General features: G+C 39.3%; 1 protein-coding gene across 1 annotated transcript; it reads left to right on the top strand.

The window, feature by feature from the left end:
- The first annotated feature begins 3,400 nt into the window (after positions 1–3,400).
- Positions 3,401–25,908, top strand: cand1 (cullin-associated and neddylation-dissociated 1). Its single transcript, NM_001195773.1, is given in 15 exon segments — positions 3,401–3,781; positions 9,494–9,637; positions 11,289–11,443; positions 12,268–12,391; positions 12,594–12,850; positions 12,934–13,039; positions 13,493–13,638; positions 15,531–15,823; positions 17,033–17,174; positions 17,269–18,762; positions 19,935–20,030; positions 21,672–21,841; positions 21,920–22,084; positions 22,468–22,575; positions 24,215–25,908. Coding segments are annotated over 15 exon segments (3,693 nt in total). The 5' UTR covers positions 3,401–3,713; the 3' UTR covers positions 24,440–25,908.
- The last annotated feature ends 1,996 nt before the right edge of the window (positions 25,909–27,904 follow it).

Genomic DNA, 27,904 nt, shown 5'->3' on the forward strand with positions numbered 1-27,904 from the left:
GTGTATGGCCAGCTTTAGCCTGCTCCTACCGCCTCCTTTACTATATCTATTGATGGCATGCTCATTAATCCAGTCAACTCAGGATGTTGTTTGTCAGTGATCTTTGATGCCTCTCTTGTCTTCTCTGACCATATTGACACCATTGTCAAACCTATCACTTTTTCTTATGTAATATTGTCAAAATCTGTCCTTTTCTTTCAACTGTAACAGCTACGATGCTCATGGATGCTCTCAGCCTATCCCTACTAGATTACTGTAACCTTCTAATAACTGGCCTCCGTAACTCCCATCTCATCTCCCTACAGTCTGTCTTAAATACTGCTGCCAGAATTCTCCTCTTTTCATCACGGGATTTGCTAAAAATCGGGAGAAAGTTATTAGGTGAAGGGAGCCCGGGGAAAGCCACCAAAATCTGGTAACTACCAGGCTTCCCATTAAAACAAGAATAACTCAAAAACTACCTCTTGGAGCACTCGCACAGCACCTGGTCTGGGAACTAGCACTTATACTGCAGTGTCCCCGCTGTAACCTGCAGCACTATTATCCTCCTCTCTGTGTCAATAAGTTACCCCCCATTTAGATTGCAAGCTCTAAGGGGCAGGGACCTCAATCCACTTGTCTCTTTGAATCTTAACTTATTGCAACAGTACCTTGTTTTTGTTATCATACTTTGTATGTCTTTATAATTGTAATAACCCTGTTTGTAGTATTAATTGTACTTCTGTACAGCTCTGTGTACATAAGCAGAGCTTTATAAATAAAGATATACATACATAAATACGGCTTACTTTTATTTTTTTTTTATATTTTCTGTTTTTGCCCTGAAAACAGTATTTACTTGTTTCTGAATTTTTTTTCCGCTAGGCGGAAGTGATGTCTTTAGGGCTGTGCTTTCGAAAAGAAGCTGCACTGAAGCCGAGAAGTTCTTCCTGCACCTGCGCAAGTCAATCAGATGACGGCTGGGAGAATGACGATTGGGAGAATGTTATTGGCCGAAGGTAGCCCAGAGCCCAGGGGAAATTACCAAAATCTCCCATGGAGTTTAGCCCCAAGGCAGAGTGCTGTTTGCAAGAGCTGAAGTGCCAGCCAAGAAACTTTGTATGCAACATTTTCATTTTGGGATCTCAAATTCCACATACATTTATAACTGCTATACATAGGGGCTGATTTACTAACCCACGAATCCGACCCGAATTGGAAAAGTTCCGACTTGAAAAAGAATATTTTGCGACTTTTTCGTATGTTTTGCGATTTTTTCGGATTCTGTACGAATTTTTCGGATCCAATACGATTTTTGCGTAAAAACGCGAGTTTTTCGTATCCATTACGAAAGTTGCATAAAAAGTTGCGCATTTTGCGTAGCGTTAAAACTTACGCGAAAAGTTGCGCATTTTTCGTAGCGTTAAAACTTAACGCTACGAAAAATGCGCAACTTTTCGCGTAAGTTTTAACGCTACGCAAAATGCGCAACTTTTTACGCAACTTTCGTAATGGATAGGAAAACTCGCGTTTTTACGCAAAAATCGTATTGGATCCGAAAAATTCGTAAAGAATCCGAAAAAATCGCAAAACATACGAAAAAATCGCAAAGTACCGATCATTATGAAAAAAACGCAATCGGACTCCATTCGACCCGTTCGTGGGTAAGTAAATCAGCCCCATAGCATTGCTGATCTGTTCAGTAGACCCCTGCCATTCATGATATCTAATCCCAGTAATTTAAGTACTTTAATAAAAAAGATAAGATGTAAAAGCTTGTTTTATACTAATACCTGTAGTATTAACAATCCCTACAGCTTTAAACCCTACATTCCTTATTTCCCTGTTACATGGCAGATGCCCATGTATCTAGTTTTCTATTAACACATAGGGGCACATTTACTAATCCACGAATCCGAATGGGAAAAATTCGTATTGGGAAACGAACATTTTGCGACTTTTATCGTATTTTTTGCGATTTTTTCGTCGCTGTTACGACGACTTTTCGTAAATTGACGCGACTTTTTCGTAGCCGTTACGATTTCCTCGTATATTGTCGCGACTTTTTCGTATTGAGCGTTCGTAAACGGCGGGCAAACCTTTCAGACTTTGCATGATTTTGGAAGCTTCCCATAGGACTCAATGGCACTCTGCAGCTCCAACCTGGCCCAAGGCCCATGAGCACTTTTTGCACTCTTTAATATAGTGTTTAATGGGAAGGGGGGGGGGTTCTTTCTCTTTGGCCTGCATCTGTTGAATCCAGGTGGAGTTCAGTCCCAGAGAGACAGTTATCTCTGGAGAAGTCGGGGAGCAGGGACCCCATGAATAAGGATTAAAGAGTGCAGGATTTATTTTGTTATAACACTTTCTAGGAAAGTGAGATAGTCTAATTGAATAGAAAGAGCAGATTCTTCGCTTCATCCAGGGGAGATAAGCTGGGAGTATTATCCTTTATTGCTGCCTTAGTGAAGGGACTGCAGTAGTGACAAGGGTATCAGGCTCAGCTTTGTTCTTCCTGATCCAGGTCTGCTGTATGGGATCTGGACCACTAGAAGTAGAAACGCTAAGGACTTTTTCTGCCCATGCTACTCTCCACAGCGGTGCATCACTGCTCTGCCTTTACCATTAATTAAACCTGCCAGTTCGATGTGCCCCAAGTTCTAACCCATTTTAGCTGGACTTATCTGCAGGCCCGGATTTGTGGCCTTGGTTAGCATAAATTCATAATCTTCAGCCCGTCCTCTCCCCTGTGCTCTGTATGTGAGTGAAAAGGGGATGTTCTTGAGCAGGTGTGTGACTAGAAGGGGGGTATCTCCATTTTGGGAACCTTAGATTGTATACTGAGCTGGGGCAGGGATAGATGTGAACTATTGATAATCTCCCACACCTTGTGTCTCAACCCTTTCTCCTTGTAGATTGTAAGCTCTTTTGGGTAGGGCCCTCTTCACCTCTTGTATCGGTTATTGATTGCTTTATATGTAACTCTGTATGTCCAATGTATGAAACCCACTTATTGTACAGCGCTGCGGAATATGTTGGCGCTTTATAAATAAATGTTAATAATAATAATCTCCACAAAGTGCCTCAGCACTAGATAAATAAATGATTATAATTAATGATAGCGTGTTCAAGTAAATGGGGCAAATTAATTTAACCAGTCCTCCTTTAACAAAATAAAATGCAATTTACAATATTGGAAACAAGCTCAAGGAGCTAATCTGACAGTCTGAGAAGCAATAGCCACAAACTCAACATAAAAGTCTCTCAACGTGTCAGGCCTTTGAAACAGACCACTGACGGCACAGAACGTATCTATTGTAAAGTTGATTGGCTGTTGCTCACGCCAATCACCGGCATCAGCGGCGATTCAGTCATCTCAGGACTTCCATGACACTGTGGAACGAGTAAATGACATATCGCTTATCCAATCGGAACAACAGGAACGGCCCCACGCCGCCTGCTTTCGAGTATACGCCGTAAACTTTGACTTGTTGGGCTCTCGGGAGGCTGGCTGCCATCCTGCCTGTAGTGCTGTGCTCCGCCCCACAGACGGGGCTGTATGTGAGACAGGCTGGTTAGCGCGGCCTCCAAATCGGCTCCGTAACGAGTGCGCGCACCGTAGGCCTCCCGAGCGCCTGAAAGGAGACGGGTGCGAGCCGGACTGCTGGAAGTCGTGGCCCCAAAGCAAAGGCTCTTTTTTTCCACCCGAGGCTACGGAAAGTGCCGCAGCCATCATGGCGAGCGCCTCGTACCACATCTCCAATTTGCTGGAGAAGATGACATCCAGTGACAAGGACTTCAGGTGAGCAGCAGGGCCCCTTAGTGCCGTAGCTTGGGGAAGGCCATGGCTGAGTGGCGCTGAGAAATGTGCAGGCTGCCTCAGGGTGCGGCCTAGCTGTCAGGGTGTATGTGCCGGGCAGTCTGCACGCTTAGGCCTTCGCTGCAGGTATTGCTCTATAGTGGTGCCAGGGCCACAGCTGCGCAGCGTTGCATCAAACAGCTCGGCCTTTCCTTCCCTCCTGTGTTAGTGCACATGTCAGGCTCAGGTATAAAGGCTGCAGCACATGCAACTTCCACCATTCCAGGATTTGGCTGCTGCTGCTGCTGCTTTCTGTAGACTCCGCTGCCTGGGCTTTCTGGGTGTCTTGTTGTTCAAAATGAAGTGTTGCTTTCCTCAGTTACTAAGGGACAATAACATGTATCTGTAATAATAAGTCAACTGGACTTGCTGTGTTTTTCTTGAAGATTTTCACCAGTCATCCAACTGGCTTTCTTAGTTCAGAATGGACTTTCAGTGTGCTTTCATGTTGTTATTGGAGGCTGCTTATTTTTTCTAATACCGTAGTATCAGTTTTGTGTTTGCGCCCATACACAGTGATGCACTTGGCTGGCCTGAATCGCATAGTATCGGGCTCCAGTACTGCAGGGTGATATTTGGCATGCATTCAATGCATTATATGCATTAAGCACATAGTAACTCTCTGAACTGTGTAAGGAGCAGATTTGCAGCTTGAACTGCCCACAGAACACCCTACTGATGTTCAGGGTTATAATTAAGGTCAAGACCAGAGATGCAGATGGGTACCTGTTATCATACATGGTCCATTGGGTGGCCAGGCTTGCGATTTCGGCGCCGCATATGCCATCCCACATTCTAGCCGGTGGGATGGCATATCAGGGAGATTAGTCGCCCGTGACAAGGGAGACCCTTAGGGTGAAGCCGCACAGAGCTACTAGTAGCAACTGCTTGTCGTGGCTACTAAAATAGACAAAGCTGATCATTTACTGATAATTGTCTTTATGTGTGTTTTCACAGAGGCGATTCTCAGTATTGTCTATGGCAGGGTATTTTCTGGCGTTTAGTAGCAGTGACAAGTAGCTGCTAATAGCTAGCTCTGTGTCTTCACCCTTACAGAATATGGAAATTAAGGGCTCTGGCCTCACGAGGCAACTTCGGCGATCTGCCGAAATCACCTGCGCAGCGTGTGCCATCCCACCCGGCGACTTACATGTTCGCCAGTGGGATGGTAGTTCGGGGAGATAAGTCGCCTGTGACAAGGGAGATTTGTCGTGGGCGACTAATCTCCCCGTGTGCCAGAGCCCTAAGAGGCCCTAAAAATATTTAGTTGTACATACTGTTAACCAATGTGGACAACATAGTGTTTAAGTCTGGAATCACGCGGCTTACACATAGCAATATAAAGTAGTGCACCCCAACTAACTGGCAAGGTGTTCTGGGAAATTTGTTCAGTTTTAGGGGGGAAATATTATACAAGTACATGGGTGACATGTAAAGGTAACAATCTAAGTTTGCTACCATACTGTGGACTATATCAGTGCTATATAAAATAAAGATTATTAAATAGCAGCAAGTTGCTCAAGGACACAAGTAGTAATAGCAGGAATGCATTCAGTTCATCTGTAGGCACAAACAGTGTAATGTCTGCTGTAGTCTCCTGTCTTTTAATGTATTGCTGAATTTCCCACCTTTTCTTGACCTGAAATGTTTGTATTCATAACATTTGTAGTATTGTCATCCCACATTGGTATTCTATATGTAAGTTGCATTGATTGTGCAGTATTATCAATAATTCTACATAGGGTTGTTTTTTTGTTTTTTTTTTAAATATTCCTTTACAATAGTGTTAAATGATTAGAAAGCAAGCTCTTTTAGGCAGGGCCCTCTTTACCTCTTGTATCAGTTGTTTTTTTATGTAAATCTGTGTTTTGTGTATACACCCATTTATTGTACTGCTCTACTGAATATGTTGGTGCTTTCTAAATAATTCTTATTAATAATAATCATAGAAAGCAACAAATGTTCTTGCTTAAAATGCCTGCAATGCAAAGTTCTTGTGTCTCTACAAGACACAACATCTGGTTACTGATGTCAGCAACACCTGAGTACTCAGATCAACAATTGGACATGTGCAGATCATACCCCAGTGACTACAGTGTTGACTGATTAGGTTGAGCTGTACTCATAAAAAAAGGACCAGTGTAATTTGTTTGGCGGTACTGTCATTGTGGATTCTTGTTGTCCTGTTATTCCCTATTATCCTGGTACAGAAGAACAGGAACAGCACCTCTTGTCTTTGTAGATTAAAATGCCTTTATTGCAAAGTTTTTTGGGGCAAACAACAACAGCAGCAAAGTTTCAGGTCACATAAGACCTTTTATCAAGTCCTGTTATTCCCTATTATCCTGCCTGTAGTGCCAACCTAGTGGGCAAAGTTTTTTACAAAAGAATTTCATCATTTGTATCCATCCCTACCATAGCTGAGCTTACAGCTCCCTTAACCATTCCCCTCAGTCAGGTCAGTTTCACCTGTATTTGGTAGGAAATTAGGTAAGCTGCAGGAAATCCACACAAAGAATGGCCAGAATGGTTATTTACATTAATTTAAGTTAATCCTTTTTCCTGGTTGCATGGGTAATTTACCTTTACACTGTCAGTAATGTCACTGTGTTAGTTTTACTTCATTTAGTGGGTCTGCACAACATGTTTTTGACGTTTCTGTTCCTTTAACATGCTTTGGCACCATATTTTTGGCCTGCTGTGTGACATTACCCTTGCACTTTTCAGAAGATTTCATATTAGATTTTAATAGGTTCAAATATATTCTCTGGCTTACAAAGCCTCTTCAGAAAAAGCTTCTAACATGTATCTAATATGAAATCTTCTGCAAAGTGCAAGAGTAATGTCACACAGCAGCCCAAAAATATGGTGCCAAAGCACCTTAAAGGAACAGAAACTTCAAAAATGATAATCTATCAAAGTAATTAGAACATGATTTACTATTGCTCTACACTGGTAAATATGATGTGTTTGCTTTAGAAACACTACTATATTTATATAAACAAAGCTGATGTATAACCATGGGGGTTCAAATTAAAATAGGGCTTAATGGCACAGGTTACAAAACAGATGAGCTCTGTAAAACCTTATTGTATTCTACAGAGCTTATCTGTTATTTATTGTGTAACCTGTGCCCTTTCTCCTGTTTCTTATTTATATAAACTAAAGTAGAACCCTGATTTTATGCCTCTGAGGGTACAGCATCAAAAAGCCATAAATTTCAGGACAACATAAAATCTGGAAAAAAAAGATGCCACTTGCCTGTATAAGACCACAAAAATGGTGTCAATTCTGGGGAAATGTTACGTTTGGGCACTTAAAAGTCGAGGTTCTACTGTATGGTAATTAAACACACAGCTCTTACTACTGCAGGCAGCAGTTCATTATATTTTAAAGGGATTCTGTCATGATTTTTGTGGCATACTTTTTATTACACTGTTTACATAGCAAATAATTCACTCTACCATTTACATTTTTATTCTTGAACCAACAAATGTATTTTTAGTTGTAATATTGGTGTGTAGGTGCCATCTCAGTGCATTGTGCCTGAGTCTGAGCTTTCACGAGGAGCCAGCGCTACACATTAGAACTGCTTTCAGATAACCTATTGTTTCTCCTACTCCCATGTAACTGGAGGAGTCCCAATCTGGACTTGGATTTCTTACTAATGAGTGCTATTCTGATATCTACTGGGAGTTGCTATCTTGCTACCTTCCTATTGTTCTGCTGATTGGCTGCTGGGAGGGGGGTGATATCATTCCAACTTGCAGCTCAGTAGTAAAGTGTGACTGAAGTTTATCAGCACAGGTCACATAGTTGTGTCACCCTGGGATATTAAGAACATGGCTTAAAAAACACCTTCAGTTATTGTTTAAGGTCCTTTTCTTGCAACTACAATGTAAGTAAAGGTAGGTGATATTTAATGCCTTGATGCTATGTTTTTGAGCTGCCAAAACCTTTATTTAATTTTTTTTTAAGATGGTTTATCTGTAATCCTCCAGTACAGAGAAACTTTACTGAAACCATGATAATTAATTAAGGCAGATTCCTTAATATCTTACAGTTGTAAGTAGAATTAGGGAAAGGTACATACATCCTATATATATATATATATATATATAATTTTTTTTTTTTTTTTAAATATACAGTTTTAGAATTTTGTTTGATGCCAATTGCTTGTAATGAAGTCATGTTGCATTGAAAACATAAAATAGTTCTAGGCGCTTGTCTTTTAGAAAAATATTTTTTATAACAAACTCTGGATGTAAAACAGCTCACAGTGAGCTGTTCTATGATAACAGCAGTACATCATGGGCCGTTCTTATCTGTTTTCCTAAAGTTTGTTATACACTAAAAGATCTGCTTGTTTGGCGAGCCTGCTTGAGGTAGGTGATATCTGCTTGACCATGTTGGTGCTTGGGCCAAACAATTGGAGCACATTGACAGGATGCAGCTGATGATGCAAGCTGATGCGCTGCTCGCCCTGGAAGGATTTTTAAACTTGCCTAATGGACAGGTTTTTCCATCATTTGAATCACCGCACCTTAAAGTGATACTGACACCAGAAATTAAACCTTTTTTTTTATAACATTGTCATAACATTGCCTTTGCATGCTATTTATAATTTTGCCATAAAAGTATTTGTCCAAGCTTTTACATTCCCTATCTGATCCCCCATGTTCCTCTATGAGGGGGCGGACATATTTGTCCAGCAGGGGGCCGTTACCATTAGAAGCTGTAACTGACAGGCTGAGAAGGGACAGTCAGGCTGGCAAAACAGTCAGGTTTTGGGATTTCAAGTAACAATTACTTACAAAAGCAAACCTATCAGCAAAAAATGATCAACATGACCTATAGGCAACTTTTAATGTACATTCATATTTTAAAAAGTTGTTTTTTCGTGTCAGTATCACTTTAATGGTGCCCATACATGGACATATTTCAGCTGCAAATTTGGCTCCTTCAGTCCGAGTCGGCAACTTATATGCCTATATATGGTGTACTCTGATGGGTCTGTCCATTAGACAGGTTTAAAAATCTCATCAGAACGATTACCGCATTGTCCTGTTGATGCTGTCCTCACCCTGAAGGACTTTATACCTGTCATTGTGATCTGATTGTTTGGCCCATTGCCCACCACAAGGTAAGCATGTCAGGGAAAGCTCTGCTTGTTTGGCAACCTCTGCAAACGAGTGGATCTTTTAATGTATGACCATATTAAGTCTACTTATAACAGTACAACATTATATAAACCCAATAGAATTGTTTTGCCACCAATATGGATTTATATAGCCTTGTTACCATAAATTACAAGATGCTATTTCGGTATTACGGACAATAAGGAAATTAAAAAAAAAAAAAAAAGTTTATTAAACCTGACTCTTTAGAGAATTCTTGTAATTTAGAGGCTTCTGGATAAGAGCCTCCATTCCTATGCGCATATGTACAACCAAAGAAATTAAGATCCCTTAATTAACCTGTCTGCCACCTACCTGCTAGAGGCCTGATGTCATGGATATCAAATGGCATAAGAGTAGCAAAGCTTGTATTACATACCCTTCTTTATATACATGGTATACTGCATACATTTTTTGTTTATGTACTTCACATAACAGTTTTTTACTTGAGTAATACATTTTAAGACTCTTCTTGTAGATTCATGGCAACTAATGACTTGATGACAGAGCTTCAAAAGGACTCCATAAAGCTAGATGATGACAGTGAAAGGAAAGTAGTGAAAATGATATTGAAGCTGTTAGAAGATAAGAATGGGGAAGTTCAAAATCTAGCTGTGAAATGGTGAGTTACTTATATAAATTGTTTATTTCTTGTAGAATATAATATATATTATTGCCGATAACATATATTGTTTTACTTATTGCCATAAATACTGTTCAAATATTTTGTGTTTCTTAAGATGTATAGGAAAGCTGTGAAATAAGGCAAAACATTTCTTTTTCATAGCACACCAGTTATTTTTAAAGGAGACATATTGGATAAATGGAATAAAACCCTAATTTTGTAGGCAGTTATTAATAATACACGGTGCTGGTCTAAAATTGAATACTGTCTGCAAAAATGGCCCCTTTATTGGAACTCCCTATAGATCCTCTTAGGACAAGCCCACCCTTCATTTGAAACACTGATAGAGACCTAACAGTCTCTGCCTGAAGTACAGCAGGAGGGGGGATATACTCGAGTATATACGGTAACTGTATCCGCGCACGCACCGGGGGGGGGGGGCCAAGGCAGCATTTATTCCATACGGTAATGTACTTTGAAATAAGTTTCCAATCCCAGCCAACGTTATTCGGATACCTGAAATTTCCTCGAGCGCACGCACGGGGCGAGCTGCAGCTACCGGAGCGCTCACTCAGTGCCCCGGAAGAGACTGCAGCGCTGTTTATTGAGGTGGCCTGGGGGGTTGGAGAGAGCCATGGTTGCTGTCAGGCCTTGATGCAGATCGCCGCCTGGACTGATGTGTATACCGGTATGTTTATATATGTCAGTTGGTTTCTTTTATTTGGCAAGAATAACCCCCCTGAACGTTCATAATTGCATACCTATGGTGTGCAATGGGGTCCCCTCTCTTGCTGCAAGGTCCAGACAGGAAATCCAAAAATAACCCCACTTACCAAAATAAATAGTGATTGTCTGTTCATCATACAGCAGCCCCTCTGGCATTTGCTGTAATCTACAGATTGGTGGTTGCCAAGGCTCTGCCCTAAATGTATGCTTCTTTGCATGCCTGCTACCCAGTGCTGCTACAGAATGTGTCGGGTGTTCTAGGCTGTTGTGCAGGGTGTATGGAAAAGGTTTCCCTTTTGTTTGCTGGGCTGTCGTGCATAGTAGGCCCCCGGCAGTTGTGCTGGGAGACATGCTGCATTGCGATGGGAGCACACACGGCAGGATGGCAAGTACTTGATACTTAGTATGGCAGCTTCCTTAGCCTTCCCAAACTTGCCTGACAGTTAAAAAAAAAAAAAAAGAAAAAAAAAAACTTAGCAGTAGCTGCTGCATTTCCAACCCTAGGCTTATACTCGAGTCAATAAGTTTTTCCAGTTTTCTTCGGTAAAATTAGGTACCTTGGCTTATATTCGGATCAGCTTATACTCGAGTATATACGGTAAGTCTTTTATTTAGAAATTCCTTGAAAAGAACCCCCAGAATAGCATACCTTCTTCCCAGCATACTCTCATGTCATTTCTTCATCACAAGCAGCTCAGGTGCAGCTCTTTCAGTTACTTCTTAGTCTAGCAGGTATGCTATTCTGGGGACGCTTGAGAGTAATTTTGAAGATTGGGAAAAAAAATGTAATTGTTTTCTAGGTGGGCTAATGTATATATGTTATGTTTCTGGCCTTTTTATGTTAAAGCGTTAGTCCTTAAAAAAAAAACCAAAAAAAACCAAAAAACCCTGATATTTTAACTTTTCATTTATTTGTTTTTAGCCTTGGTCCACTGGTAAGCAAAGTTAAAGAATATCAAGTGGAGACAATTGTAGACACCCTTTGTACCAACATGCTTTCGGACAAGGAACAGCTACGTGATATATCAAGCATTGGGCTTAAGACAGTAATTGGAGAACTTCCACCAGCTTCTAGTGGTAAGAACCAATCATGGCAATCATTACTTTAACTGACCTTCAAGCTGCAAATAGACATTCTCCCCAAATCTTATCCTACCTGGCAGTTGAGCTGGACTCCTTCAAGCCCTCCTAGGGGAGCCAGCTCCCCTGTTTAGAAACCACTGCACTAAGGTCTGTGACAATTGGATCTTTGTTTTATAATATACTAGCATACACTGTAAGTTTATCAGTACTACCTTACTACTTTGCCACCAAGAGAGAGATGTGAGAGATGCCTCATTCCTCTGGTAACCGTAACTCACTTTGGTTCCTGTAGCACACAAAACATTTTGTTATCAAAATGATAAACAAATTTTGAGACAAAATGCGACAGAAACAAGCCTCTCCTGGAGACTTTACCCGCCGCAGAAAATCCCATTACAGGTATGGGATCTGTTCTCTGTAAACCCATTGAGAAAGTTCCAAATTACTGGAAGGCCATCTTCCATAGACTCCCATTGAAATAAAATAATTCCAAATTTTTAAAAATGATTTCCTTCTTTCTCTGTAGTAATAAAACAGTACATTGTAACTAATCCCTATTGGAGGCAAAACAGTCGTATTCGGTTTGCTGTTTAAATTATTTTTTAGTAAACTTAAGCTATGGGCACCTAAATTATGGAAAGACCCCTTATCCAGAAAACCCCCTGAGAATACTGGATAACAGGCCCCATAACTGTAATTGAATTCATTTTTCCCTGTTAATGTTTGAAATTGCCCCAGCAGTAAGGTCAACTTTATTTTGCGAAAAGGGCTCTAAGCTTTTTTTTTTTTTTTTAAATTTCTTTTTCTTTTTAATAAAGGATCTGCTCTAGCTGCAAATGTTTGCAAAAAAATTACAGGCCGACTTACAAGCGCTATTGCAAAGCAGGAAGATGTGTCTGTCCAGTTAGAAGCTTTGGACATTATGGCTGATATGCTTAGCAGGTAAATATTTGGTAGACAAGTACTGTATATGTATATGTATATAACACAAACCTACTAAACTTGTACATTATAGTTCTCAAAAGAGGAAACATAGAAGCTGCTTAATATCAATCATAATAACATGTAGTACCTAAAGCTCTTTTGGGTAAAATGATAAAATGTTGTCTAATACTGTAATTTTTTAAATTGTTTCTCTTTACAGACAGGGTGGATTGCTGGTGAATTTCCATCCTTCAATTCTGAGCTGTTTACTTCCACAGTTAACAAGTCCAAGACTTGCTGTACGAAAAAGAACCATCATTGCCCTTGGCCATCTTGTAATGAGTTGTGGCAACATAGTGTTTATTGATCTCATTGAACATCTTTTGACAGAGCTATCTAAAAATGATTCCATGTCTACCACTAGGACATATATACAGTGCATTGCTGCTATTAGTAGGCAAGCTGGCCACAGAATAGGTAAGATGAATTATTTTACTTTTTTGGATTAATATTACTTCAATATAAATATTATAAGCTACATGTTTAAACATCTATTCTAGGGGAATATTTGGAGAAGATCATTCCACTTGTAGTGAAATTTTGTAATATAGATGATGATGAGCTGAGAGAGTACTGCATTCAAGCATTTGAATCGTTTGTCAGAAGGTATGTTTACACTTACCCCCGTATGTAATTAAAGGCACAAAGATTGCCCAGGAGCAGTATCCCATAGAGACCAATAAAATTGTGTTTAAACAGATGACCAGGAAATACTACCTGCTGATTGGTTTGCTACAGGTGGTAAGAAGTGTAGCAAACTTTGCACTTTATATTATATAACCCCCTAAGTGTTTAAATATGAAGCTAAACCAATTTTATAGTGTTTTTCATTTTTTAACAGTTTAACTGTAGGTCAGGCACCAATGCATTCTAGTTTATGTGCACAAATGTTTGTGTTTATTCTATAAGCAGTGTTGGTTTCACGTGAATACGTTTTTACATCTTAGTTCCATTATATAAAAGTGTTAAGGTTGTGACATGCAGGTAAACCTAACCACTACAATAACAAGATTAATTGTATTTTTTATATACTAAAGTTGAGTAATCTTTGTGTGGCAGGTGCCCTAAAGAAGTTTATCCACATGTATCTACTATTATAAACATCTGTCTAAAGTACTTAACGTATGATCCCAATTACAATTATGATGATGAAGATGAAGATGAAAATGCTATGGACGCTGACGGTGCAGATGATGATGATCAAGGTATTCTGTCTGTTTCTGAAAGACATAAACTAAGCATAAAATCTAAGCATTATTCAGCACAGTGTTTGAAATCTGTGCACAATGCAGTTTTTTGAATCTCCAGTCAGTGGTGGATCTATCAGAATTATCTTTAAACTTATTGACCTTGACCTTTTGTTTCTTCAGATCTTTAATTATAAAGTACATAATACCTGCATTCTCTCTGTCCTAAGAAAAGCATTTTATTACACTGTACACTGAATTTGTTTGTGACAGTGTGTCACATGTGTGGAGGCTTTGTTGCACAGCATTATTTCCTAATAGTAGGAAATAGTTTTCCCTAGACTTTGTAAGCAAAGAACTGAAGTCATGCTTCTGCACTTTTTTTCTCTCTACACGAAAGTACATTCTTTGAGCATAATTACCAGTAATTAATGCCAGACAGCTGGTTAAAGGAGGAATTTATAACTCTTGAATCAAACAAGATTTATTAGTACGAATTTAGGATAATGGCACATAGGGCATTCTCACCTGCACATGTTTCCTGTGGGCAGGTTGCAATCTACAAATAACTGCAGGTAACATCTACTACCCCTCCATAGGCCAAACTTGAAATTGATCAAACCTCAGCAGAGTTATTGCGGTATTGTTTTTAAAATGCAGCAATGAGTGAACAAAAAAATGCATGCTGATTTTCAAAATAGGGCTTTATATATGCACAGAAAAGCATGGGTGATGGCATGTGGGATGTTTAGCTGCCTCTCTAATCTCCCCCAGTATGATCAGTGTCTGAAGATCTATTTTCATTGGTGTTGGTGTGAATTGGTAGCATGTAACTTGAGTAGGCACTGGAAATTGCCAGGTTAGATGATTTCTGGTGCTTACTTGATACAAATGTTTTGCCGCCAGCAGTTCACACTGCCACCAGATATTACGTTTAGATATTTTGTTGGCTGTACTGGAGGCACTGTATGAAAAAGTTGTTCCATGTGCCATTAGTCTTAGATAAATGTGATTCAGCTAGTTGCATGTAAGATAAGTTTTGTAGAGTGAGTAAAGCTGTTTCTACCTATGAGCAGTACTGAACGCTTAATATCAGTCCATGTCATATTATTGTACACTCCTCTTTTATGGAAAACGTGTATTGCCATTCAGTAGTTGGGTAGCTTTCTGACTTTATTCAGGGTCTGGCTACAGTTTGTAAATAATACAATTCTATTGTTTAGAGCTAGGGTCCCCAACCTTTTTCTTTACCTTTTTTTTATGCAACCAAAATTTAACTCCAAGCCAGAAATTCAAAAATAAACACCTGCTTTGAGGCCACTGGGAGCAACATCCAAGGGGTTGGTGAGCAACATGTTGCCCCTGAGCCACTGGTTGGGGATCACTGCTTTAGAGCATGGGATCGCTAAGCAAATCCTGTCTGCGTTTTGCCTTGGCAGAATAAAGTGAATCCACTGTCATTTGCTCTTTTGTGTAGACTGTTGCCAGACAAGGTGTTGGCCTGGGTAGAGTTACACTGAGTACATATGGGCGTGAAATGCAAAATTTAGCATTTTTGTGCCGAAATCTGCTCAGTGTAGCTGTAGCTCCACACAGGCCAACACTGTGCCTGTAATGCATAGTATAAAGAGTCTCATTGTTGCCTTTTTCATTTTTCACTAACATCATTAAAGATGAAGTCTTTATGTGCTACCTTTTAACCTGTTGCAATCATATAATGAAATTGTTACTGTTTTATAAACATATAAAAACATACTTTAAAAAAAACCCCCAAAAAACTCTGCACACCAAGGATTTATCTCTTTATCATCTGTAGAAAAGGGCATTGATAAATGCCAGTTAGTTATGATCCACTGTCCTGTTTCACATATTACTAAAGTTAATACAGGTTTGCATTTTAATTTTTTTAGGCAGTGATGATGAGTATAGCGACGATGATGATATGAGCTGGAAAGTGAGACGTGCTGCTGCCAAATGCTTGGATGCTGTTGTCAGCACGCGCCATGAAATGCTTGCAGAGTTCTACAAGACAGTATCTCCTGCGCTAATTTCTAGGTTCAAAGAGCGTGAAGAGAATGTAAAAGCAGATGTTTTTCATGCATACCTATCGCTTCTGAAACAGACGCGCCCTGTGCAAAGTTGGCTTTGTGATCCTGATGCAATGGAACAGGGGGAAACTCCTTTGACAATGTTACAGAGCCAGGTTAGTGTGCTGTGTCCTAACAACCTTTTAAGGGCAATGACACAAATGTGTTTCTTAATTAAAACAATAGTATAATCTGCAAAAGCCCTATTCATTGAGATCATGTTATGATCAGCACAAGGCCTATTCATTGTGATCATGTTGAAAAAAAAAAAGGGTGCTTGCCCATCCTATTTGCTAATTGTAAAACAGCTCATTTTTATCATTTCCTTTGACTAAACTATTTTAACATGTGTTTCCTGACAGTTTGTTCTAGAGAGAATAGTCATTTAATGGGAAAACATCTCCTGTCACATTTCAATAAGACTGATGTTTCCCTCTGTTAAATTGAGCTGACACACACAGGGCCTCTTCTCTGACAATTTCTTTTTTCATTTCTGCAAATTTATGTATGTATTCTCCTTAAAGTAGAAGGAAAGGTAAAAACTAAGTAAGCTTTATCAGAAAGCTCTATGTAAATACAGCCATAAGCACTTACAGACCTGCTGTTCTGAGTCCTCAGCGAAGAGACACCACATATTTTCTTTTATTCTATATACATCTTCTGTGTCAGACTTCCTGCTCTCAGAAAAATCCTACAGGGCATTTCTCCCCCTCCCTGTTCCTCTCAACTCTCTCCACCTCCCAAATGTATATCGCTGGTGGGATGGCAAGTTGCCTTGAGAGGAAACTTCTGCAATTTCGGGGAAATCGTGGTGCCTCGTATGCCATCCCACCGGCGATTTACATTCTCGCTGGTTTACTGCGACACAGAAGATTTATTGCGGGCGACAAGACAGACTAGCAGCTACCCACCCTCAAACAGTTAATCGGGATCCCACAGTACAGCAGCTGCACTTCTTACATGGTTCTCTGTAGGAAGATAGTGGTAAAAATGCAGTGTTCTTGTAATTTTATAGAAATTAATATAATGTACAGCCCCTGCATGTTAGGTGGTTAAACACAGCAGTTGGTCACCATTTAGTAGGGCTTATTTACTTACACTGTACAAATTTGTACCTGACCAACAACAATGATTTAAGTTTGTTTAGCCAGCTGCAAATGTGTGTGTGTGTGTCGATAAGAGACAAAGTACAGCTGCATGGGGGCGCTCTGTGGCCCATGTTATGTTTTTGGAAAACAGTGCAGGACTGTGATTGAAGCTTTATGCTAATTGCTTGTTTTGCTTTGTGTACGAGTTCTTATTTTTGCTGCACCCTTATTTCTTAGGTTCCAAATATTGTGAAGGCACTACATAAACAAATGAAGGAAAAGAGTGTAAAGACTCGCCAGTGTTGTTTTAATATGCTTACAGAACTGGTAAATGTTTTGCCTGGAGCTCTGACACAACACATTCCTGTTTTAGTGCCAGGTAAGTGGGCCTTATAGAACACAGGATACCAATAAATTCTATACCAAGCTAAGTATATTCCCTATATGACTTATCTTCTCCCTTTTTTTTCTAGGTATCATTTTTTCATTAAATGACAAGTCTAGCTCTTCTAACCTGAAGATAGATGCTCTGTCCTGTCTTTATGTCATCCTTTGCAACCATTCTCCACAAGTCTTCCACCCACATGTGCAGGCATTGGTTTCACCAGTGGTCATCTGCGTTGGTGATCCTTTTTATAAAATTACATCGGAAGCCCTGTTAGTAACACAGCAGCTTGTAAAAGTCATTCGACCATTGGACCAGCCATCTTCCTTTGATGCTGCCCCATACATAAAGGATCTATTTACATGTACAATTAAGAGACTAAAAGCAGCCGACATTGATCAAGAAGTAAAAGAGCGTGCAATTTCTTGCATGGGCCAAATAATTTGTAGTCTTGGTGATAATTTAGGGAGTGATCTGCCTAGTACCCTTCAGATTTTCCTGGAAAGGCTAAAAAATGAGATCACACGGTTGACCACTGTGAAAGCTCTAACTCTTATTGCTGGATCTCCACTGAAAATAGATCTAAGGCCAATACTGGGAGAAGGGGTACCTATTCTGGCTTCTTTTCTGAGGAAGAACCAGAGAGCTTTAAAACTGGGAACACTGTCTGCATTAGATATCTTAATAAAGAACTATAGTGACAGCCTGACTGCCGCAATGATTGATGCAGTGCTAGATGAGCTTCCACCACTTATTAGTGAAAGTGATATGCATGTCTCCCAGATGGCTATTAGCTTTCTTACAACTTTAGCTAAAGTGTACCCATCCTCTCTGTCAAAGATTAGTGGATCTATTCTGAATGAACTTAATGGGCTAGTGAGGTCACCTTTATTACAAGGAGGAGCACTTAGTGCAATGCTAGAGTTCTTCCAAGCTCTGGTGGTAACTGGAACAGTATCTTTAGGTTACATGGACCTGCTTCGTATGTTAACAGGCCCCGTTTATGCACAGAGCTCAGCACTTACACACAAGCAGTCCTATTACTCCATTGCCAAATGTGTAGCTGCACTTACTCGAGCATGTCCAAAAGAGGGACCAGCTGTTGTTGGACAGTTCATTCAGGATGTAAAAAACTCAAGGTCAACGGATTCTATTCGTCTCCTAGCTTTGCTTTCTCTTGGTGAAGTTGGCCATCACATTGATCTAAGTGGACAGCTTGAACTTAAGTCTGTGATTTTGGAAGCCTTTTCCTCTCCTAGTGAAGAAGTGAAATCAGCAGCTTCCTATGCACTTGGTAGCATCAGTGTAGGCAACCTACCTGAGTATTTGCCATTTGTCCTACAAGAGATAACAAGCCAGCCCAAAAGACAATATCTTCTGCTTCATTCTCTCAAGGAAATAATAAGCTCAGCCTCAGTAGTAGGCCTGAAACCTTATGTTGAGAACATTTGGTCTTTACTTTTGAAACACTCTGAATGCGCAGAAGAAGGAACCCGGAATGTTGTTGCTGAATGCTTGGGGAAGCTTACGCTGATAGACCCGGAGACCCTACTGCCACGACTAAAAGGATATTTAGCTGCAGGTACAACATAATGTCTTGTGATGAATTTTTAAAGGGAATCTATATTCAGAAAATAAATTTATGTAAAGTTAGAATGCTCCTGACTTAATCGGAGAGGACATGTGATTTGCATAACTATCTCTCTACATGCAGCGTTGTTTAGTTTCTGTCAGTCCCATACAATTTTAAATGTACTAGTCTAGATAAAAGGAGCACACGAGTGATGTATTTGAGACCGATTACCTGAAGGGGGTAGTAAAGATTAATTTGATTTTCAAAAACGGTACAGAATTCTTAAACCAATTATTTTTAGAAAGTTTAGTATTTCCATGGCATTAAGTTTATAGAAATGTTTTATTTTTGATACATCCCTTTAGACTTGGGGAGCAACACAAGCATAAAACATGTTCCTGGGGGTTCCAAATATGGACTGTTATTGGCTATTTGGTAGCCCCTATATGGACTGGCAGCCTACAGGAGACTCTGTTTGGCAGTATACCGATCTGCAGCAGTTAAACTGGCCATACATGCAGAGATAGATTGCACGCCAGCCTGCCTATCCCCACTAATTTTGTCATTGTGCTAGGGATATCGAATGGTTCAGGAATCGAATATGCTGAAAATTTTTACCATATCAGTTAGTGAATTGTACATTGGCAGATGAAGTGAAAAGAGCCTAAGCTCCTCAACTTTCTGCTGTTCTGCCTGTCTGCCCGAAGAATAGCAAAGTAATCATACTGTGGAATCAACTAGGGACTAAAAATTTTCATTAATAACAATGATGGGCACGACCAGTAGGATTGGCATGCCCATGAGCCTTAATCTTATCTGCTGCCCAGAACAATGTGGAGCAGCATATTGATGATAGTGGGATAGTTATTGGCATTGCTTCTGAAGTAAATACACAATTTTCATCAGCAGAATAAAATACTTAGTTTGAGTGACTGAAGCCTTTCATTTTTTCTCCCTATTGTCCTAAACTTTCCTTGGTTCAATAACTACTATTGGTGTTAGGGTTTTTACAATGAATTTCACTATTGCCTTTAGGTAAAGGACTGGTTTGCAAGAGTGGGAAAGCATAATATAAGGAACACCTTGTTTTAGGTTCAGTAATATCCTGTAACCCTTCTTTTGCTTTAAGAATACTGCTTCTAAATGAATTTCCATTCACTTTGCCCATTTTATTTTTCAAGGTTCATCTTATGCTCGAAGTTCTGTAGTAACTGCTGTCAAGTTTACGATTTCTGATCATCCACAGCCTATTGATCCACTGCTCAAGAACTGTATTGGTAAGAAGATTTGTGAGGAATTTTCATTGTTTTCATATTTTTTTTTTTTAACGTTCTTATTTTGCTGGGTTTGTGTTTATCATCATTATTTAGAAAACTATACCTTCACAGCAGGTGTCCATGGATTTTATTTGATTGTGATCAACTTAAAGAGATAGTATAGCAAGCTGTATTTTCCTATTTTTTTCTATTAAAAAGCCTCAATTTGGAAGTTGGGCTATTTCCACTGCACTTACCTTACTTTCCTTGCAATCCCATACCTTCTCAAACAGCGGCCTTTAAACATTAGCTCATTATCAGGAACTTCACTGGACTGGTAAATAGATTTATCAGCTCTTTAGGATCAGAAAGTGACAGGAAGTACTAGAGTTAGTGCCAGCAATAATAGAAACCATAGATATTTCTTAAAAAACAATACTCAAAAAGAACAACATTGAGCTCATGTTGAAGAGGGGTTTATAATGTTAGTTTAAGCTTTATTTGCCAGATTTGAAAATCTGACCAAATGTCAGTTGTATTGAATGCTGTAAGCCATCATCGACGTGCCTTTAGTTAGTGTTAGGCAGAATTTGCATTGTCACTCTAAGGAGGAGGAACATAAGTGTGTGTGCGCCTCTTAGCAGAACTTAGGGAAAATATAACCTACACTATCTTACCACAAATTCAGATTTCATACTAATATAGTAGATTAACATATAATGTCAGATAACTTTCTGAAGGGGTTTGTTTATTGCCCCTCCTATTCAGGTTCTCTCCTATTCAAGTACCATCCTCTCATTCAAACTGCTCCATGGTCACTAAGGTAATTTGGACCCTAGCAACCAGATAGCTGCTGAATGAGAAGTACCTAAGAAACTGCAAATAATTAATATTCTGGGACAATTTGCAATTGGTCTTCATTTTTTCTTTCTACATCATACTAAAAGTTAACTCAAAGGTGAACAGCCTCTTTAAAGGACGAGGAAAGGCTAAGTCACTTGGGGGTCCCCGGACAATCGCATGCACAGTAGAGTGAAAAGCCGACTTTATAGTTTAAGTTCGGCTTTTTTACTCTACTGCGCATGCGCGTGCGAGCGAAGCTGGAAGGAGGAAGCGCTGCAGGTACCCCGGGCTGGTGCTGTTCTCTTCTAACAGGGGCACCAGCCCGGGGTAAAAGGTAGGCGATTTAAGTAACTTGGGGGTGCCTAACATTTTCGCACCCCCAAGTGACTTAGCCTTTCCTTCTCCTTTAAAGAAGAGCTTCCAATTTCAAGTTATTTGTGACCATGAGTGGTTAAATTAATTAGCATGCTTTTAATGATTGTTTAACGATTCTGTGTTTTTACACAACTCTGTTTGTTGTTTGCACTATCCTCTGTTTTTACTGCTTTTTGCAGTGTTTTCTAAGTTCCCCAGAACAGCTCTAGTTGCTCACCTTTTCTCACTGTGCAGATAACCTTCTCTGAGACCTCACCTTTGCAATACAGGTGGGGCTACCCAGACCTCACACACGAGCAGATACTCATTTTCATAGCCCTCAGTGCTGGTTTATATGGTATTCTGGGAGGGATTTACCTTCATTGTATGACTTTCCCAGTAAAAATGCTACAGTATGTTAACTACTGTTTATTATAGTCTTTTTGTCATAAACTTTTTAAACAGGTGATTTTCTCAAGACCTTAGAAGACCCTGATTTAAATGTTCGACGGGTAGCGCTTGTGACATTCAATTCTGCAGCTCACAACAAACCATCATTAATCAGGGATCTGCTTGATTCTGTGCTTCCCCATTTGTATAATGAGACTAAAGTCCGAAAAGAACTTATAAGAGAGGTTAGTAACGTTTACTAACTATTCTTCTTCTTCTGTGTTTTACTGAAAGTGACGTTGATATGAATTGTTTAATTTCAGGTTGAAATGGGTCCTTTTAAACACACTGTTGATGATGGCCTTGATATCCGAAAAGCAGCCTTTGAGTGCATGTATACTCTTCTTGACAGTTGTCTGGACAGGCTGGATATCTTCGAATTTTTAAATCATGTTGAAGATGGCTTGAAAGATCACTATGACATTAAGGTGACCTGATATTGCTCCATTTTTCCATGTGTAGTGAGTTGTACATGCTTTTTTTTTTATTCATCAGCTTTATTTTACAATTCTTGCTTAGTGTCAGAATAAGAATGAAACATGTTTAATGCCTGGACAGCCCTGGGTAGCTTAATGTTCTGATTTTTTAAAAAAAAATCTATGGTAATTACAAATTTCAACAATTTTACAGTTATTTTGTTTGTAAATGTAATTGCTGTTGTAGCCAGTGTTTGTTTGTTGCTATTCTTTACACTGCTGGTTCTAACTATTGAAACAATGTAGCACAAGCCATGTGGTTTACAGACCAGTGAAGAATCATGTACGGGGATGGAATAAACATGTATTTATTATTTTTTTTTAATTACATACAGATGCTAACATTTTTGATGTTGGTGAGGCTCTCTACTTTGTGTCCTAGCGCAGTTCTACAGAGGTTGGACAGACTGGTAGAACCCTTACGTGCCACATGCACAACAAAGGTATTATCTTGTTAAAATGCATGTATTTTATTGTGTTTTTCAATCCATAGTAGTTTTTATTAAAGCCAGATTATGTTTAAATAGTGAGCTATTCCTATTATTGCTGTTGGTGAGTTATATAACCTCTCATCATAGCCTGTGTATGGCTTCATCCCCTGAGAAGGGACCTAAATATGTTTTGGCAGAAATAGAGAATTTTTTCTGCAAAAAAAAAAATTTAATTCATAACCGCTACATACTTAAAAGCTATACAAAGGGTTACTTTGTTTGAGTTTCTAGTTGATGGAGAATTATATTTCTGTGATGTCAATTTGGTTTAACTTAAAGGAATACCATTGTGGTAACACGTTTTTTTTACATCAGTTAATAATGCTACTCTATCAGAATTTTAAACTGAAATCTGTTTTTTAAAAGGAGAAACAGATTTTTTGGATATTTAATTTTGAAATTTGACATTGGGCTAGCCATTGCTTTACTATCCCAGGTGCCCCCAGCCATGTAACTTACTCTGATAAACTTCAGTCACTGTTTACTGCTGTGCTGCAAGTTGAAGTGATATCACCCCCCCTTGCTTCCCCCCAGCCGCCGATTTACAGAACAATGATAACAGCTCCCTGACACCTTTGCTAAGGGCTGTGACACAGGGAGATTAGTTGGCGTGCAATGAATCTCCCTTGTCGCAGGCGTAATCTCCCCGAAATGCCATCCCACCAGCTAGAATGTAAATCGCCAGTAGGATGGCATACGCGGTGCCGCAATTTACCCAAGTCGCAGAAGTTTCCTCTTAAGCCTTCAAGGATTCTTCAATGATTCAGCTGCCTGAACTGATCTGTGCTTTCATGGGCTCATAGCACTGCTGGTACTGTCCTGAGGTTTAGCAAGTGGATAAGCAGGCAAAACTGCCTATACTGCCTCCCAGTAATTTAGGGTGGCTTCAGGCATTTCTCTGCCAGAAAAACATACACTGTTCTGTAACTGCCCAATGTGCCATTAGCCTTAATTACCTTGTACAATAAAGAAGATAGCCAGGCTTTCCGGCTTCTTGATTATCCAGCTGAGTCTAATCAGGCCGGCGCTGCTCTATATTCTGTGAACTATGCATAATACTTGGGTAATTTATAATTGTTATTTACATGGTGCACACATACAGAAACCGTTTTTCTGGCACTTCTTCTACATTAGTCCAATCCAGAGCAACTGTTGCAGTTCATACAATAGCGCTGGCATTTCTCTGGCACCACTAAGAAATGTATTAGCTAATGTATCAACTTTCAACCATTTAGGGCTCTGGCACACGGGGAGATTAGTTGCCCGCGAACAGGGAGACTTGTCGCGGGCAACTAATCTCCCCGAAATGCCATCCCATCGGCGAAAATTAAATTGCCGGTGGGATGGCATTCGTGGAAGTTTCCTCTCAAGGCAACTTCTCGTGGCGCCGCGTATGCCATCCCACCGGCGATTTACATTTTCGCTGGTGGGACGGGATTTCGGGGAGATTAGTCGCCCACAAACAGGGAGATTTGACGCGGGTGACTAATCTGTGTGCCAGAGCCCTTAGATAGTCTGTATATATCAGGTATAGCTTTAACTATCAAGTTGCAGTGCCTTTTAACTATAACATGATTACTTTCCTTTCCAGGTAAAGGCAAACTCTGTGAAACAAGAGTTTGAGAAGCAGGATGAACTGAAGCGTTCTGCTATGAGAGCGGTGGCAGCACTTCTAACCATTCCGGAAGCAGAGAAAAGCCCCCTTATGAGTGAATTCCAATCACAGATCAGTTCAAATCCTGAACTTGCAGCCATCTTTGAAAGTATTCAGAAAGATACTTCCTCCGCTAGCCTAGAATCAATGGACACTACATAAATAACTTTAAGAGGGGACCATAATGTTGAACCATATAATGCACTGAACTTGACAGGTTATATGTAAGGCAAAAGAGAATGAAATATCTAAATTTCCAGCTTCACAGTGTTCCACTTTACATTTTAAGGAGAAGATTTGGCTTAATTCCATTGTTATTTTGTAGCCTTAATTCCAGGAATACATAATTCCATACAATACAGTGGTTATGGGCTTAGACATTTTATAGATCAGTTTAGTTTAGAAAGCATGATGTATGGAAAAACATTCCAGCATCCATTTGCCAGTGTAATGCTTAGGATTACAGCTGTTAAAAACTGACCATGTTTTGTTTTGTTTTTTTTTAATACCGTTTTTTTTCTTCCGCAATTCAAGCATATGAAGACTTGGCTTTTTGTACAACTGTTCTTCTGTTCTTTTCATTCAGCTACATAAATGGCTTCTGGCTTGCAGAGTCTTTGTAATGTTTCTTACACCAGAACTACTGGGCCAGCCGAACTGTGGTGTTGGAAAATATATTTCTAATATGCATGACTGGGTTCAAAATGTGTCTGTAAATTAGCATGCATTTTCACAACGCTTACATAATTTCTCGGTTTAGTTTACACCTTAAAGAAATGGTAAAGCCTATATGTGTTCCAGTATATAGAATGAGTGCATCAGCTTAATCACTCCGTTTCCCATTTTTCTGTTCTGGGCTCTTCTACTTTACTTTCATGACCTTAGAAAAACTAGCTTCACATTTTGCCAGTCCTTAAATCGTATTATCTCAGACATGGGTTATACTATGGAAGTGGAGGTGGCTATTTGTATATCTGTTGCCTAAAATTTGAACCTTTGTAACAAGAAATGTAATAATAAAATGAAAAAAAAAATGCCTTCTTGGCAAGGTGCATGTTTGCAGAAAGATTGCAAGCAAAACCATAATGCTCTTTGAATAGGCTGAACCTGGATTTACATTGCTCCTACGCCCTGCATCCTATCGTGTTTTTTTTAGTCTGCAAAGGATTCACCCGCTAGATGATAGGTGTCACTGTGCCTGTGTACTTTTATGGCAATAATTCCTTTTCTTTTATTTTGTAAAATAGATTTTTTTTAAGACACATGACATAAATATTTGTATATTAGATTACAACATGAAAACACACTAGGCACACCTCCAAATCATAAAAAATCAGAAAAGAATATATATACGGTTAGCTAACCAGACTTGCACACAATAAAGACCCTACAGTTTTGTAGTATAGAATGTTAATATTTTAAGGGAACATCAAATTATTGCGCCCCCCCCCCATCCTTCTCAGACTCTTTTTTTTTTTTTGTCACTGAATGAAAACCTTCTGGTACCCTAAGGTTTTCCTGCCTCATTCATCAGAGAACTGCTTGCTTTATCCTAACTGCTGATCAGACCTTGAACTGTAACAGATCTGTCAGACTTGTAATAGTTCTCCACAATTAAAGTGATACCTGAATTTTGTGTACATTGTTTTTTTAGAACAGATAATATACCTTGTGCATATGTAATAGAGATTTTTATTTAGCAATATCCTGTCAACAAAAAAACACTAGGACAGGTCTTGATTATTTTTTAGGGTTCATCAGTGGATTTGCCCCACTAGTTTCAATTTAGGAGAGATAAAAAAAAAAACATTGGGAAACATTCTTTGAAAACCATTAACACAAAGTGAGGAGCCTGGGCACTCACCAAACAGTAACATGGACTGCTACTTGGTTAATATTTAGTTTAGAGATTATTACATTAGTATGCTGGAAGTTTAATCATGCATCAGTGGCTTGTTGAGGTTTTTACTATTTTTGAGTATTTGTTTTCCCCATTTCCCAAAACATATTCAGTTATCTTCTGCCCTGTCCTACTCTATGCAGCAAGAAATAACATCTGGCCTTAAATTGAAAAGTTCCTTTTGCACTATGCTGAGATTTTGCTGGTGGAACATAATTATATAACCTCAAAAAGAAAACCTTTTTTTTTTTTTTTTTTTTTTTATCTTTTTTGTAGGGCACTCCGTAACTCACTCACTCACTCACTCCAGTGGCAAGTATAGGAGATCTTAACTTTTTCAGCTCTGCTTTTTGGAATTGCATTGGGTATTAGGGTCCCACTATTTAGCTGAGGAACCGGGCAGTGTTTGATTGGCAGAATAAATAAAAGAATGGAAAAGAGTAAAGTAGAAATGTAGGAAGTAACAATAATGATATAACTGCAGTCACGGCAACAGTTCATTGAATACAGGGGGCAGTTACCTGTATCGGCTAGATATTTTTAATTGGATGCTGGAAAGAGTCAGAACTAAAAAGAAAATAAAGTATATTAAACAGCAACTATTTCAGTTTGCTAAGGAGACGTCCTTCTATAAAATACTAACTTACAGGGTGAACTACCCCTTTAATTCCAATTTCTCTGCCTATTTTTGTAATCACAAATGAAAAAAAATCACAAACATAATAGAAACCGAGAATCCTAAAATATATTTTATTGCTTCATTTATTACTTGCTGTTTGAAGCTTCTGTGGTGCTGGCTGTTGCTGGAGACCGGATATGCGTCCTCTTACAATATAGCTGATTGCGGATGAGTAGCAGTACCATGAGCGGTGCATTACTAGCTAAGCTGAAGTATTACTGACAAGAGGTTTATTGTTGCATGAGAATTAGAAATTCTAAAAACAAATTGAGTTGGGTTTTCAACAATGTGTAATTAGACAGAAGAGAAATGTAACCAGCACATTTAGGGTGAAGACACCCTAGTAGCAGCTACTTGTCACAGCTACTAAACACAAGAAAATACCCTGCCATATACAATACTGAGAATTGCCTCTGCTAAAACAATTGTAGAGACAATTTCAGTAAATGATCAACATTGTTTATTTTAATAGCCGTGACATATAGCTGCTACTAGTAGCTCTGTGTGTCTTCACCCTTAGTACTTACATAGAATTTATTATTAGCGAGCTATTCTTACTTGTACTAGCTGTTATTGGAAAATATAGTGTTAAAGGTAAGCTCCATTTAAGATCTAACTTAAGGCTAATTCTATCCACAGTACCTTGTATTCAATGCTCCCTTGGATAAAAGATTCCACACTGCTCTCGCGGCTTAGGTTTTCATTTTTCCAGCTCATGAGTTACTATAGTTCTGCTGTCTGGATTTAAGCTCTGAATTACATGGTGTTTGTGGATTTTAGTGTTGTATTGATCTATGCAAGCCAGTAAAAGCAATGTGAAGCAACTTGATGGAGTGTTGGACCAAATCGAGAAACTGTTCAGTCAAACAAGTTTTTAGTTATGTTCCTAGTTTGAAGTTATCAATGCAGCTGGTAACTCGTGCCAGCTTTATCTTTTTGCTAACACAGGTTAAAAGCTGAGGGGGTTAAACCTTTAGGCTAATGTCCCACAGAGTGATTTAGTCACCCTTGATAGATCTCTACTATCAGGGGTGACTGATTTCTCCAA

This window comes from Xenopus tropicalis, chromosome 3 (assembly GCF_000004195.4).
Source record: "Xenopus tropicalis strain Nigerian chromosome 3, UCB_Xtro_10.0, whole genome shotgun sequence".
Taxonomy (NCBI): Eukaryota; Metazoa; Chordata; class Amphibia; order Anura; family Pipidae; genus Xenopus; species Xenopus tropicalis.